We start from the raw sequence: 14,843 nt of genomic DNA, 5'->3' as shown, positions 1-14,843 counted from the left end.
CCCTCTGCCACCTGGGAGTGCGTGCTGCCACTGGGAGATGGGTGCACCCCCACTCGAGCCCACAGTGGGGAGCAGGGGGAGAGCCAGCTCCGTGCTTATTCTGCTGCAGCAGCTACTGCCTTCTGTTGGGGACAGGGACCTGTGGACCTGGGTCCCTGGCTCCATAGCTGGGGGGCAGGGGCTGTGGGTGGGGGGCAAGGGGCATGAGAAGGGATGGGGGGCTGTTGTGGGGGGAGTGAGGGGCATGAGCATGGCTGGGGGAGGGCTATGGGGGACCTTTAATTTTAATTCTGGATTTGGGGATTTTTATCAGAGAATTTGCGATTTATTTATTTATTTTATTAGGGAAAACCAAGATCCCTGATGACCCGAGTTACGCATTCAGAGTTGATTCTGCCTTGAGATGTGCTGGGAGAATGAAGGCGAAGAAGACTTGCACTCACCGGAAGCCCGCTGTCTCCAGGCACCCTGCCCTACAAGAGAGAGAGAAGCTGCCATGTGTTTTTGCTGCTTCTTTGTTATCTAGGAAGAAGCAAAGCAAAGCTCCAAGCTTGGCCCAGTGCAGTCAGTGGTGCAAGAGCTGAGGACAGTTTTGATACCTTTGGCCCTGAGCTGAGAGAACCGAGGCAACCACCATTTCCCATCTGTTTCAATGGGCTGGGATGAGGTCCCTTGTGCAGCTTCACTGGGGAGTTGCGTGGGGCTGGAGCAGCAATGATGAGGGTGGGGTTTCCAAAGGGCCCCATACCCGGAAGCCCTGACGATGCAGTTCTGGCATATGCTTCTCTACAGGGCTCAGCCCCAGCCACATACACCGGTGCCCTTCATATGCAGGGAACACTTCCTATAGGCAGTGTGGCGGGCCACTAAGGGGTGCTCTAGCCCTGAGCCACCCGCCTCATTGTGCCTGACCAAAAACCATGCTTCCAGTGTCTTCCCTGGGGCGCCACCCCCTTTCCTGTAACACGCCTGCAAGTCGGGTAAGCGCTGCCACCACGCGGGCCCTGGTGTTTGTTAGGGCTCTCTGCAGCCTGGGGTACATAGGCCTGGTTGACCTTGGTGCTTAGCCCACTGTGGTATTTTGGGGTGCTTCTTTTAGCCTGAAGCATTCACAAGTAGCCTCCTGTATGGGAGGAAAGCAAAAAGCCATGCCCACTTTAGCCAGCTGAATGAAACAGGCTTTAAAGGCTAGTCTCACCCTCATAAGCTTTTACAGCAAGGCGTGCTATAACAAATAGCTTAACTGATCAAAGAGGGAGAGAGCGAGGAAGGAATACAAAACAACGGAAAATTGAAAGAAAACCTACTTGAGCAAAACAGAATGGGCATGTTGGGCCTTTTGATACGCGTCTAGTTCACTTAATCCTAAATTACTGTCTGCATTTCAAGTAAGTTACTCACATGTCCATTCAGAGACCGATGGAGCTCTGGAGGCTTGTTGCTTGTTTCAAGGTCCCAAAGATGACTTCCCCTTCCAAAATGGAGTGACCCCCTTTTATAACCTTTGTGACTTCATCATTAAGTCCCAACCAGAAACAGGCAGTATTGGGTGTAGACCAGTCCTTTTAAAAGTTGTCCTCATCTTTGGGTAGAGAGACCAGGGTCACAAAACTGGTCCAGCAGGTCCCTGGGCAGGAACCTCAGGACAAAGGATTTTATATAGCCCAGTCTACTAGGTGGCTAGGCTCGGTTGCTTAGGCAACCAGGCAGTGTGAATTGGAGACAGAGGGGTTTGGGCTTTCCCCTTACAGAAGTGGGGCAGACGGGATGATTTCTTCACAGGTGGTATCTCCGTATTGGATCTCTGGGTTCTTCTACGAGGAACTGAAGTTGGAGGATGTAGTTCCCTGCTGCTGCTGCTCTTCCCCAGCTTTCCAGACTTTAGTCCCATAAGGCTCTCCTATGCCTACAGCTGTCAGTGTGTAAGAACTACTGAGGACAGTTTTCAATCACACCTGGACCTCTGCCGCTGAAGCCAAGGGAGCGCTTTTCCCCTTAGGGTTCACAGAGCTTTGGATCCATCCACGGGAGAGGGAAGAAGCTCAAGACAGGTGGGAGCAGAGAGCTTTCTAGCACTTGTCACTTCCTCCCCTTCTCAGTCATCCTTTGCTGAGCTCAGCTCCCCTTCCCAAGGAGCCCAGAGAGATCGTCCACCTTGAGATGTAAAGGCAGAATTAAGCAAAAGGAGACATGCACTCATTACAATTGGGCCAGCCATAGGCAGCTCAAAAAGACCCTAAAAGAGAGAGGAGAAGGTACCGTGCCTTCTTGCAGGTGCCCCAAAATGCAATTATGTGGCCAGAAAGCCAGTTTTTCTATGGGGATGTCAGAAACCCAACCCCAAAGCAATAAGAAGTATGGGGGGCTCTTTGAATCTCACCCCATTGTTGTTGAAGCTGTCATCACCCGCTGCATTGTTATTGAAGCTGCCAGAGTTCTGCAAAAAAGATTGGGAAGTTTCTTATTCTCAGCCTTGTTCCATAGGCTTTAAAAGAGGATGGGTCCCATAAGTAAAAGCCTGGCCCCATTGAAAGCAACAGCAAAACTCCTCCTAATTTCAACTGATTCAGGATTTTGTTATCTAGCGATGCAGGAGAACTGAGTTATATCCTTCTCTCTGCATCTTGCACCAAGGGGAAGGGGCACCTGGCTCCCAATCCCAGCTGGGACAGGGACCGTCTCAATGTGCATCCATGTAGCATCCCTCTTAATGGACCCTGATCTAAATGGAAATGTCTAGGTGCAGTTGTGCTATAAATCGTCATCTTACCCATGGGGCTGCTCTGGTGCCCTCCAGAGGGAGGAGGCAGATGGCGAGGAAAGCAGCAAGGATCTGCACCTTCATCTTGGCTTCTTTTGCTCTCTGGAGCTGGATGCTTTCAGCCGTGGAATTTTGAGGTGATAGGTGGGGAGAATGACCGCTGTATTTATGCCATGCTGCACCTTGCGTTACAGACCTCACTGTGCCAAGCCCTGATAATGTGATTGCAGTGAGAAGCAATAGCTTTCTTTTCCTTTCCTAGACTTTCCTGCAGTTTCTTCTCCCCCACCTTATGCTATCAGTCTCTCTTAATCTTTCCCCAGCACTGTCTTCTGTCCCAACTTTAATTTACTTCTTCCCTTCTTCCCCTGTCTCAGGTTGTGTCAAGAGATACAAGTCACAATCCCAATGGTCTAGAGCACAGAAAGTTGCATCATTGTAAGGCAGGATTTTACATGGATTTTGTTAAGACGGTGTAGTGGTAGACGTAGACAGTGTTAAAGCAGTTTAAACCTGGCTTCTATCAGTTTGGTGTATGTGAGTGAACTTAAACCTTGGTTAAAATGATCCGAAGTGGTGGAATGAATTCGGAATCTATGTCCTGTGTTGAGCAGTGATGTAAATAGTGAGGCCTGCAGGTCTTTAAATGCCCAAAGATGTAGATAGGGACTCAGTGGGGATTTTCAAGTGCACTGAAGCAGATTATATAGCTTATTCTCATTGAAAGTGCAAATATTAAATGCTGCATCTTGCCCTTTGCCCTCTCAAGGGATGTCACAAGTGACTTGTCCTACACTCTGGGTCTTTTAGACACACAGATTGCCTGTGATGCATACGGGACACTGGGATTCCACGCAGCGGGGTTCTGAACTCAAGGTGTTGTTTCACGTGAGGCCTAGGTTCAGATGAAATTAAAATAAACAAAAAATATTAAAATCAACATTTGCCCTTGGAAAAGTTCAATTAGGATTAAATTGCATTTTCCAAAGGGAATATTTTTTGGTGCAACACTCTTTAGCTACTCCTTTTGGGATAGACTATTGCCTGCCTTCTAGCTGCTTCCCAAAGGAAGTGAGAAACAAGGACTCCCTGTTCTTCTTACGTTCTGAAGCATTTAGACCCTTTTGTCCTGATGGCATCATGGACAAACTGAGTACAGACATGAATGTGCTCACTGTATCAGAGGGCTTCACTGACTCAGAAAGCAGGAGGGAATGTGCAGTGATGAGTGTAAATTTGATATTTGCATCATGTGGGTATCAAATTTATGCCTGATTAGTTACTGCCCAGTAATGCACATGCAGACACCTTATTACTGTGTGTGTGGACTATCTTGGGACTAACTTTAGCCCCAAGTCAGTCCACACACAGTGTTAATGTGCTTTAGCACCTGCACATGTAGATGCTGGCCTATTCTCTCTTACTTTGCGGTAAATATAAACTGGCCTAGATGCATGTGTAGATACAGTCAGTGTAGATCTGTCCCCCCATGGCAATAACAGACTCCTCCAGCTAGTGGAAGTCAGTATTGGTGTTTTAGAGTCAACACCTATTGATAGCAAGCAGGATCAACCAAAGCTTTATTAGAGATATCTAGCTGCTGTAATTTGGTGTCACTTCATTCATGCTGATTGTCTTTTTGACTGGAAGGGTGTTCATAACTGCAGTTTGGGGCCCTTATGTGTCTGTGCCCATGACAGGTAGGCACATCAAATGAAAGGGGATTCTGCCGTAAGGGGTTTGAAGCAATGGGGGCAGATTTCTGTTGCAGCAGAGGACCAGCCCCCCTTGATGTGTGTGTGTGTGTGTGTGTGTGTGTGTGCAGAGCCCAGATCTCCACTGGGGTAGGGAAGGTGTGTATGTTTGTATAGCACATCACATGACAGGGCCTTGAACCTAGCTGGTGTGAGGACTGCCCGGTGCATAAATGAATAATAAGTTGTTGTGAGTGACCATCTTGGTGGGTTAGTATGTTTTTTTTCATTATCCTGCTGTTGGGGGACCTGGAGGGAGGGCCATGTTCCACTTTAAAAGTGTGCTGCCAAAGGAAATGAAAACACAAGGCAAAGTTGTGTGTAAAGTAGTTTTATTTGCCAAGGCAGATGGGTCAGACCTGTACCCTACAGTCAAATCATTGAAGGAGCCAGGGATAAGCCCATTCCACAGAACAGTGCTATGTGATTTCAGACAGAGACGGGTGAATAGGCAAGTCAGAAGACATCAAAATAGCTGCTGTGGCTGGATTCTAGGTGCCTAATACTGAGAAATGAGAAGAAAAGAAAAACTTGTAAGGACAAGATAGAGAGAAACCCTGTTGAATCGTAGCTTTTTAAGGCTAAAGCAAAGTTCCCTGTTCTGATTTGTTAGTCTGACCTTCTGCCTAAGGCACCCTGCAACACTGGCATCTAGCTCATAACCAGGGATCCTGATAAAATAAATCCCCAATTTTCAGATATAACTCCCCCCCCCCATCCACATTTTTGCATGATTAAAATGAAACACTACTATAGATAGATATCTGTATATTAGTGACATTTTATTTTAATCATGGAAAAATGTGGATTTGAGGTTACTTTATTTTAAACCAAAAATGGGGAATTTTTTTTTTTTTTAAATCTGTGAAAACCAGGATTCCTGCTCATAACTTCTGTCTGAGCTATAACACGTCTCTTAGAGTCCTGGTCTTAATGTAAGGATTCTTGGTGATGGAGAATTCCAGCCGTCCCTCGCTGGCTTGTTCCAATGGTTATTTCCCCTCACTGTTAAAACACTGGCACCTTTTAGCCTGGCTTCAGATTTCAGCCATTAGATCGGGGGGGCAGTTATTTTGGGCGGAGGGCCACTTACTGTGTTTTGGCAAGCCATCGAGGGCTGCATGACAGGCAGCCAGAGGCAGATAAATATTAATTTTTAAAATTTTTTAGGGACCCTATGGGCTGGATAGAATGGCCTTGCAGGCCACATCCAGGCCACAGGCTGCGTTTTGCCCACCCCTGCATTAGATCTTGTTCTACCTTCTTTTTTTGCTGCACTAAAGAGTTGTCTGTTCTCAGACGCCTCTTTCCCAATGTAGGTGGTGACAGACTGGTATCTGACATCCACGTAACTTTTTCTTGAGCTCCCAGGTGTACTTTTTCCAGAAGTTGAACCCATCCCTCTTGCATTTCCTCAACATTGGGCGTTTGTACACACCACCTTTTTCTTCCCTTTCCTGTGCTGCAACTGCATGACTGTTTGCATGAGTGGGATTTTTGGATTCTTTAAAAGTCTGATGCATTAAATTGTTTTAAAACTGTGGGCACCAAAATTGGACTATCTGGGGGAAATTTTCTGTTGATATAACTTCAAGTGAAGTTAAGGGAAAATGTGGTCTGGTCTTCCATTGATGAATCCGTTAGCATCCTGTATCAAGGTAATATTACCTGCAAACTACCGTAGTCCATTACCTATAACTAAAATGGAGTGAGTGCTGGCAAAAGTGATCAAAGCAAAGGTAGTTTCTGATACTCACATATAGAAACGGTTCTCCGCTATTCTGCAAGAAAAAAGGGGTGTGTTATTCACATTTTGATAGCATGAGATAGATTTAAGCGTACAGCACAGAGTAAGCCAAGGCACTTTCTATGGTTGTCCAGTGAGATTGTGGGAAAAGGGCTCATCTTTCCATAAGCCTATATATAACACGTGAAACTACATAACCCCCAGAGGTAGTTGCCAGTACTAGTACTTACTCCATTGTTATTGAAGCTGTCGTCACCCACATTGTTGCCATCAAAGCTGCCTCTATTCTGCAAGAAAAAGATATAATTTTATATATCCCCACATGAAAAAGATACATTTTTTTTATATGTATTACAGCCCTGCCAAAGCCAATCAAATGATTCAGCAGCTCTGCAGCTACTTCACAACAGCTGGGGATCCACCCATTGACTCCAGTGGGATTATGCCTGATATATATCAGGTGCGGACCTGTCCTCACCGCTATGCTCATCCCTTTTTGCAAACATTTAGAGAAACCTCAGACAAGCTAACTCCCCAAGGCTGAGTAATTTATCGCAGCATCAGCTGATGTAGTTCAGGGGGCCAGCAGCAAACTATTATTGGGAGCAGTGCTGGGTGCTAATTGAGGTAATTCACAATACTGTGATAGCAAAGATAATGAACTGCCAGTACTTACCCCAGCTCCATAGTATCCTCCATTCTGCAGCAACACAAAGAAAAAATACTGTTAGTAGTGTGTGTGCGCGCAGCTCCCCCCTGGGGTTTTAGAGATTTTTTTCTGCTTGAGAGCATTAGGATTGATGCACTTATGTGCCTCCCGCCTTGCCACCCAGTTTGGAGCAAAAGAGTGGCCTATCTTGTAAAGCGTGGTTGGTTTAAGCACACCCTGGCAGGGAATCCAAAAAGTACAGTGGTGAACAGCAGCTGGTCTGGAGGCTAGGACCTGATTTTTTTCCTCCCCCAATGGACTATGATGGAGTATCCTGTCCATGGGGGAAAGATTTCTACCAGTCCCTTTAAATTAGAGGAGTGGTTTCTAAACTTTTTAGTTGTGAGGCCTCCCTCCAGAAATGTCAGCTCTTACTTTTTCCTCACAGAAAAGTACTAGAGCAATTCTCTTATCTCAGAGAAGTGAGACAGACCACAACTCGGGACATATTGTGCATCGTGTTTGCACATCTAATAGTGTGCAACGTGGCAGTGGTACTACTGAAAGAGACACTGGTTTATACCCATGTGTATGAAGGTTTAATTATTTCCCTTCCAGAGCTCTTAGTCATTTTATTGTCACCTTGTTATAAAAGTATATTCTTATCCGTATACAAATTTTAAAGTAGAATTTTCAAAAGAATTTTTGGGATTGAAAGAAGGCTAAATTCTATTTTCGAATGCTGTCCTACGCACTTGAAAACCTAAATTTCAGAAGCTTCCCTGACATTTAGGTGCTCAAGTAAATAAATAAAGAAAGAAATAAAAAATTCAGCAGTGACTTCAGACCATAAGTCTTCCTGACTGTGAATAAGTCCTGGGCTCCTAACTCTCTTGAAAGTGTTATCCTGGGTGCCCAGGTCTAGATTCGTAAAGGCATGGAGGCACGTGAAGGTGCAGATACTTCCTTATTGGGACTTACAAGTGTGCCTAAGCAGATTAGTTGATTAACGCTCACCCGCATTAACGGGAACCAGACCGTTAACCTATTTAGTTACCTTTATGAAAGTTACTAACTCACTGCCTGCACCAGATGCCTGTGAAAATCTGTCTGAAAAATTTATGTTGAAATTTTCCTCTCTGGTATTTTTTTTTTTGATTAATTTTTTTTTTTTGATTAGCTTTCACTCGACGTTATTCTCTGTCATATCACCCAAACTTCTTCCATACCCCAGACAACCCCTTGTGTTTTCTTCTTTTTTTCATCATCAAAAAGATAAACACAGGGCTTTCATTTTTTCCTGGAAATTTCTGATTTTGTAAAATGCTGCTTTTCTACAGGGATGTCAGAAACCCAACTCAAAAGCAATAAGAAGTATGGGGGGCTCTTTGAATCTCACCCCATTGTTGTTGAAGCTGTCATCACCCGCTGCGTTGTTATCGAAGCTGCCAGAGTTCTGCAAAATATTTGGGAATTTCTTATTTTCAAGCTTGGTCCATAGGCTTTAAAAGAGGATCGGTCCCATAAGCAAAATCCTGGCCCCATTGAAAGCAACAGCAAAACTCCCACTGATTTCAGTTGATTCAGGATTTTGTCATCTAGAGATGCAGGAGACCTGAGTTATATCCCTCTCTCTGCATCTCGCACCAAGGGGAAGGGGCACCTGGCTCCCAATCCCAGCTGGGGCAGGGACCGTCTCAATGTGCATCCATGTAGCATCCCTCTTAACGGACCCTGATCTCAATGGAAATGTCTAGATGCAGTTGTGCTATAAGTCATCATCTTACCCATGGGGCTGCTCTGGCGCCGTCCAGAGAGAGGAGGCAGATGACGAGGAAAGCAGCAAGGATCTGCACCTTCATCTTGGCTTCTTTTGCTCTCTGGAGCTGGATGCTTTCAAGCGTGGAAATAGGAGGTGGAAGATGGGAAGACTGACTGCTGTATTTATGCCATGCTGCACCCTGCATTACAGACCTCACTGTGCCAAGCCCTGATAATGTGATTGCAGCAAGAACCAATGACTTTCTTTTCCTTTCCTAGACATTCCTGCAGTTCCTTCTCCCCCACCTTATGCTATCAGTCTCTCCTAATCTTTCCACAATACTCCCTTCTTCTGTCCCAACTTTAACCTACTTCTTACCTTCTTCTCCTATCTCAGGTTATGTCAAGAGATGCCGAGATACTTCAGCAAATAGGAAACAAGTCACAACCACAGTGATCTTGAACACAGAAAGCCACATCATCTTAAGGTAGGATTTTACATGATTGGGTTAAAATGGTGCAGTGGTAGAGGTAGACAGTCTTAAAGCAGTTTAAACCTGACTTCTATCAATTTTGTTTATGTGGGTGAACTTAAACCTTGGTTAAAATTATATAAACTGGTGGAATGAATTAGAAATATGAACTGGTGGAATGAATGTCCTGTGTTCAGAAGTGATGTAGACTCTGAGGCCTGCAGGTCTTTCAATGCCCGAAGATGCAGATAGGGACTCAGTAGGGATTTTCACAGATTCCCAGATGTTTAGGGCTGGAAGGGTCCTCATTAGATCATTGGATCCAGCCCCCCTGCTCTGGGCAGGAAAGACTGCTGAGGTCAAATAAGGTGTGCAGCAAGGTGTGCATCCAGTCTCCTTTTGAAGATCTCCTGGGTAGGTGCCTGCACCACTGGGAGTCTGTTCCAGAGTCTGGTCACATGAACCATGAAGAATTTTTTTCCTTATATCGAGTCTGAAACCTCCTAGGAATTTCTGACCATTGCTCTTGGTTTTCCCCTGTGGCTCTTTGGTGAATAGTTAGCTGTTCACCTTGTCCTGATATATTTGTAAGCTGCCACCAAATCCCCCCAAAGTCTTCTCTCTTCTAGGCCGAACGGTTCCATATCTGTCAGCCTGTCCTTGTATGGCTTGCTCTTCAGGTCTCTAATCATATGAGCGGCTCTTCTCTGGACTCTCAAGCTTCTCCACATCCTTTCTGAAGTGTGGCGCCCAGAACTGGACACAGTGCTCCAGCTGTGGTCTCACCGATGCTGAATAGAGCAGGAGAATAACTTCCTTAGTTTTGCTGGAGATGTATCGATTGGCGCATGCCAGCGTATTGTTTGCTCTGCTAACTGTAGCATCACACTGGTGGCTCATATTCATTTCATGGTCAGTGATGACCCCCAGGTCCTTTTCAGATGTGGTGCTAGCTAGTGTGGCACCACCAAGCCTGTACATTTGTTGTGGATTTTTCCTCCCAGATGGAGTATTTTACACTTCTCAGTGCTGAACAGCATCTGGTTCGGGTCCGCCCAGCTAACTAATTTGTCTAGGTCTGCCTGGCTTGTCAGCCTACCCTGATGCACGGCTGTACTTCCCCACAGCTTAGTGTCATTGGTGAACTTTTCCAGTGTGCTTTTCATCCCCACATCCAGATTATTGATACAGATCTTGAAAAGCACTGGTCCAAGTCCCAAACCCTGGAGGACCCCACTGACTCCCTTCCACCAGGTCGAGACAGATCCGGCGGTTAGTATCCTCTGGGTCTGACCCCGCAGCCAGTTCCCCACCCATCTGATTGTTGAATTGTTGATCCCAGAGTCTCCTAGTTTTACCTTGAGCGCCTCCTGGGACACCAAGTCAAAGGCCTTCCTAAAGTCCAAGTAAATGATGTTGACCTCATCTCCCTTATCCAGGTGGCGAGCAACCTGGTTGTAGAAGGAGATGAGGTTAGTCAGACGTGACAAACCCATGATAAAACCGTGCTGGCCGTCATTCAGAATTTTGCCTTCTACTAGCTTATTGCATATGGATTCCTTGAGAAATTTTTTGAGGATTTTTCCTGGGATTGATGTGAGGCTGATCGGCCTGTAGTTCGCTGGGTCCTCTCTCCTCCCCCTCTTGAAGATAGGCATGACATTTGCCCTCTTCCAGTCTTTCAAATTCCCTGAAGCAGATGATATATCTTATTTTCATCAAAACTCTCCATGTACTTCCCAGGAGTTAAGGAAAAAGCAGATATATTCTTTTAAAAGTTTCATTATGTCTGAGGCACCCCATGCTAATTGGGGCCTGATGCATGGTTCTTGCATGGTTGGGTTTGGCAATACTGTGTTTGGTAGTTACCAAACTGGACAAAATCAGTGAGCTTCACTAGTTAGCTGGGTAGATTCTCAACTAGTGAAAACTGGCCAAAGCTCACCTGGGGATGGTTGTTTCAAAATCCTAGTAAATGGCGTAAATGAACCTTTGCTATGTTGGAGATAACAGTGCCATGCCCTGCAATGGATTGAAGAGTGACAGACCTGCAGCTGAGATAAATTGGCCATAGCTCCATCAGAGCCAGAAAAGCGTGTAAGGACTTGGTGCAAATATTAAATGCTACATTTAAATGTATTAAAATGCTTCCATTTTTGCCCTCTCAAGGGACGTCACAAATGACTTGTCCTACACTCTGGGTCTTTCAGACACACGGATTGTCTGAGAAACTCATGGGACGCTGGGATTCCACGCAGCGGGGTTCTGAACCCAACGTGATGTTTCACATGAGGCCTAGGTTCAGATGAAATTAAAATAAAGAAACAGAGAATATTAAAATCAACATTTGCCCCTGGAAAAGTTCAATTAGGATGAAATTGCCTTTTCCAAAGGGAATATTTTTTGGTACTTTAGCAGCTCTATTTGGGATAGACTACTGCCTGCATTCTAGCTGCTTGCCAAAGGGAGTGAGACACAAGAACTCCCTGTTCTCCTTATGATCTGAAAAATTTAGACCCTAGTGTCCTGATAGTATCATGGACAAACTGAGTATGGACACGAGTGGGCTTACTGTATCGTAGGGCTTCACTGACTCATAGAGCAGAAGGGAAGGTGCAGCATTCAATATCTACATCAAATGTTTTTCTTTTGATATTCTGAAACGATTGTTTGCTGAAGGCTGCTGGAAGCTGGCTCTCTTACAAATTGTTGGCTAGATCCAGAATGGTTCTGAGCACCAGCAGGGCACAGAGCTGGATTGCCAGATCAGTAATACTTTTTTGGAGTCAGCAGGGCAAAACCCCTAGCTCATATATATCACCTCATTGGAGTTTGTACGGCCTGTGCCACTTCATTAGCGATAACGAGCATTATTGTTGGTGTCACTTCATTAGAGACAGTAGACCAGATTCACGTTGTTCTCTTAGGCACCTCTACTTACATGGTGCTGCACTTTCAGTGTCCAGGGGCAAGGCCCCCACTTTGTTTCAGGCTGACAGGGCAGACACAGGGCAATCCAGGGCACCTGTGTGCTGGGTGTTGAAGTGCATAGAGTTAGCCAACAGGAAACACTAGGTGCAGGATTGTATATGGACTCCTGCCCTCTTCCAGGGCTTAGAGGCCAGATCCACATCATCCATTTAGACACCAAAGTCATAACATGCTATCTAGAGCAATGCAGGTCCAGCAGCCCTTGCAGATACCTCCATTTTGGCCTGAAAAGATGTTTGGGGATTGAACTAGATGACCTGAGGTCCCTTCCAACCCTAATTTTCTATGATTTCTATGATTTATGTGTAGGTTTTTGAACATGCCCAGAAGTTATCCCATTGAAACAGGTAGTCCTCTGATCCCCATCTAATCACAGCTGTGATCCAGGTCAAAGCTGGGAGGCACCTCCACTCCTTCTAAATCCCTGATCCATTAAGTACCCACAAAATGCACCTAACTCATGCCCACAGGCTTGAGTTCAATACCAAGCGCAGCTCTCGTCTTGCTGTGGTGTCCACTTTTTCCACACAAGCCTAGCGGATAGGACACTAGCCTGGAAAATGGGGGGACTAAGCACAGCAAGGCAGATCTCAGCTGATATAAATCAGCTGTGGCTCCACCGAGGTAAACCGATCGGATCTCCAGATGGAAATGGGCTCTAGCTCCATTGAAATCCATAGGGCAGTATAAACTGGTATAGCTGCCCTGATGATAATGCTTGTTATACAAGCTGAGAATGTGACATTGTAGGTTTTCTGGGTGTTTATCACAACCAGGATTTGGCCCATTGGCCATGCTGATGAAAATGTCTCTCATTATCTACTAGGAACTGGGGCTGTGGGAAGGTTAAGGAAAATTCTATCAGAAGGTTTGTCTAGAGAGTTAGCAGAGCAGTTGATAAAAGAGAATTGGAGGGAGAGGTGTTTGACCTTTGATAAAGCTTTGAGGCCGTTTAAGGTAATGCAAACATTTGCATTGGAGTGATAGGGCCAGATACTCAGCTGCTGTAAATTCATGTTGCCGCACAAGAGTCTCAACCAGTGATCCCCACTGATGGTCTGTGAAGTACGGGAATGGGGTGGAACAAGGAAAATTCATTTTGGGGCTTGGCAGAGGGGAAGCTGTGTTCCAGTGATGTAAATCAGCACAGCTCCATTAGACTCAGGGGGTCAGATCCCTACCTACTATAATCAGTTGTACAAAATGGTTGTAAAGAAACAGTTCCTGCCTGCAGAAGCTTACAGGCTAAATAGACAAGAAAAGCAAAGAGGTGAAGAGGAAACGAAGTCACCGAGAGGCGACTTGTGCACAATCATGTGGCAGTAAGGCAGGGCAGGGTGGCACCTTAGGGCACTTGTACACATTATGTGTTGCTTAGATACACGTTACTAAATGGTGCCCAAATCGCCGTTTTGCTAGGTTAGTCATATGTGAAAATACACGTTGACTTTTTTTATCGTGGTAGATTTTAATTGAAAAATTAACTGGTTCAGAGAGGCATGAACTTTTGTAGGCAGCAACCTACTTTGCCAGAAGTATGAATGGACTGCATAAAGGTCAGTGAAAGAGAATGGTCTTCCCATTTCCAGACCAAGCCAGTGCTCCGCTCACTGGACATGCTGCTATTCTTGTAAATAACTTTAGGTCCCAGATTCGCAGGCGGATCTTGGTAGCTGCAGGCCTTGATAATTTTCATGCCATCATGGCACGTTTTGATAGAGAAGTATGTAGAGGGGTGATTCTCAGCCGGGATCTTTATGAGGGCACCTAACAGCCTTGTGCAAACACCTAGACGTGGTTTGCAAAATAAACCCAGAAATTTCTAATGGGAATCCAGGCCGTTATAAACATTCTGACCTGTGGGGGCTGTGCTGAGTTCTTTGCAACAGCAGGATAGCTGTAGAATTTTTCCATAGTCAAAAAACAAGGGAAAGTGAAGAGCTGGCATTTTTCAAGCAGAAAAAGGAGAACCACCAATCCAGAGCCAACTGTGATCTGCAAATTGCTGGTGGTCCAAATTGCTGGTGGTCCACAGCAAGTAGTCCTCAGATTTCAGCAAGCTGCCCTGACTTTATAGAGTTTTCTGTTAAAAGTTCGCTGATGGGACACAGTGACATGGGAGAAGCATTGAAGGTGGACTGTGATCCAAAACATTTGGTGTAAGCAGGATGGATTTCAGCTGGCATCAATCAGCAGTGGCATTGTACTGCAGCAGCAGATCGAGCTGACTTAGCCCCCTGGGTTGCTACTGATTGACAGCCCATGTCAGTCAGTAGATCCCACTCTCCTCCTCAAGCTGGGAGAGAACCCAAATATTCTGGATCCTAGCCCACCTACTCCAGAGCTGGACATTGAACCCAAGAGTCCCAGATCCCAGCCTTTCCCTGATCCACTCCAGTCAAGCCCACTCCCATCTGCCACTAGGCACTGAACCCAAGAGTTTGAATCACCATAGTCTAAATATAAGGCTCTGCTTCTCTCCTAAGACTAGAACCTCAGAGTCCTGCCCTGTCCATTAGACCATGCTGCTTCAGTGCCATTCCAGATGGAAACTCCGCTATTAGGCTCCTCCCGTATTAAAAATGATCCATGTATCCACGCTCTGTTTTCTGTTCCTTCACCTGCTTTTGCTCCTTGGTTGATCCTTCACCTGAATGTCAACTTCCTCAGTTGTCAGTTGCGTGGGACTTTTATCTTAGGCGTTACA

General features: G+C 45.6%; 1 protein-coding gene and 2 long non-coding RNA genes across 5 annotated transcripts in view; 2 read left to right on the top strand and 1 right to left on the bottom strand.

The window, feature by feature from the left end:
- Positions 1-4,851, top strand: part of LOC109285400 (uncharacterized) — a 20,380-nt gene extending 15,529 nt beyond the window's left edge. The window contains exon 3 of the long non-coding RNA XR_009457314.1: positions 346-4,851. This is a non-coding gene — a long non-coding RNA (uncharacterized LOC109285400). The remainder of the gene's footprint in view (positions 1-345) is intronic.
- LOC132245602 (uncharacterized) lies at positions 4,831-8,877 on the bottom strand. Its single transcript, XM_059718257.1, has 6 exons — positions 8,699-8,877; positions 8,311-8,367; positions 6,939-6,962; positions 6,493-6,549; positions 6,273-6,296; positions 4,831-5,020 (listed from the first exon to the last, which is right to left on the bottom strand). Exons 1-6 carry the CDS (start codon positions 8,771-8,773, stop codon positions 5,015-5,017), a joined length of 243 nt encoding a protein of 80 aa, XP_059574240.1. The 5' UTR covers positions 8,774-8,877; the 3' UTR covers positions 4,831-5,014.
- Positions 6,306-14,843, top strand: part of LOC132245603 (uncharacterized) — a 27,526-nt gene continuing 18,988 nt past the window's right edge. For all 3 annotated transcript variants that reach the window (XR_009457312.1, XR_009457313.1, XR_009457311.1), the window contains exons 1-2: positions 6,306-6,722; positions 9,070-9,160. This is a non-coding gene — a long non-coding RNA (uncharacterized LOC132245603). The remainder of the gene's footprint in view (positions 6,723-9,069; positions 9,161-14,843) is intronic.

This window comes from Alligator mississippiensis, chromosome 15, assembly GCF_030867095.1.
Source record: "Alligator mississippiensis isolate rAllMis1 chromosome 15, rAllMis1, whole genome shotgun sequence".
In the NCBI taxonomy this organism is placed as follows: Eukaryota; Metazoa; Chordata; order Crocodylia; family Alligatoridae; genus Alligator; species Alligator mississippiensis.
The sequence above is the reverse complement of the archived record's forward strand: the minus strand, read 5'-3'. Positions and strand labels throughout refer to the sequence as shown.

Coding starts and splice junctions, on each gene's coding strand:
- LOC132245602 (XM_059718257.1), bottom strand. CDS start 8,773: ATGAAGGTGCAGATCCTTGCTGCTTTCCTCGTCATCTGCCTCCTCTCT. Junction 8,368..8,698: donor GCGCCAGAGCAGCCCCATGG/GTAAGATGATGA, acceptor AATATTTTGCAG/AACTCTGGCAGCTTCGATAA. Junction 6,963..8,310: donor ACAGCTTCAACAACAATGGG/GTGAGATTCAAA, acceptor GTGTTGCTGCAG/AATGGAGGATACTATGGAGC.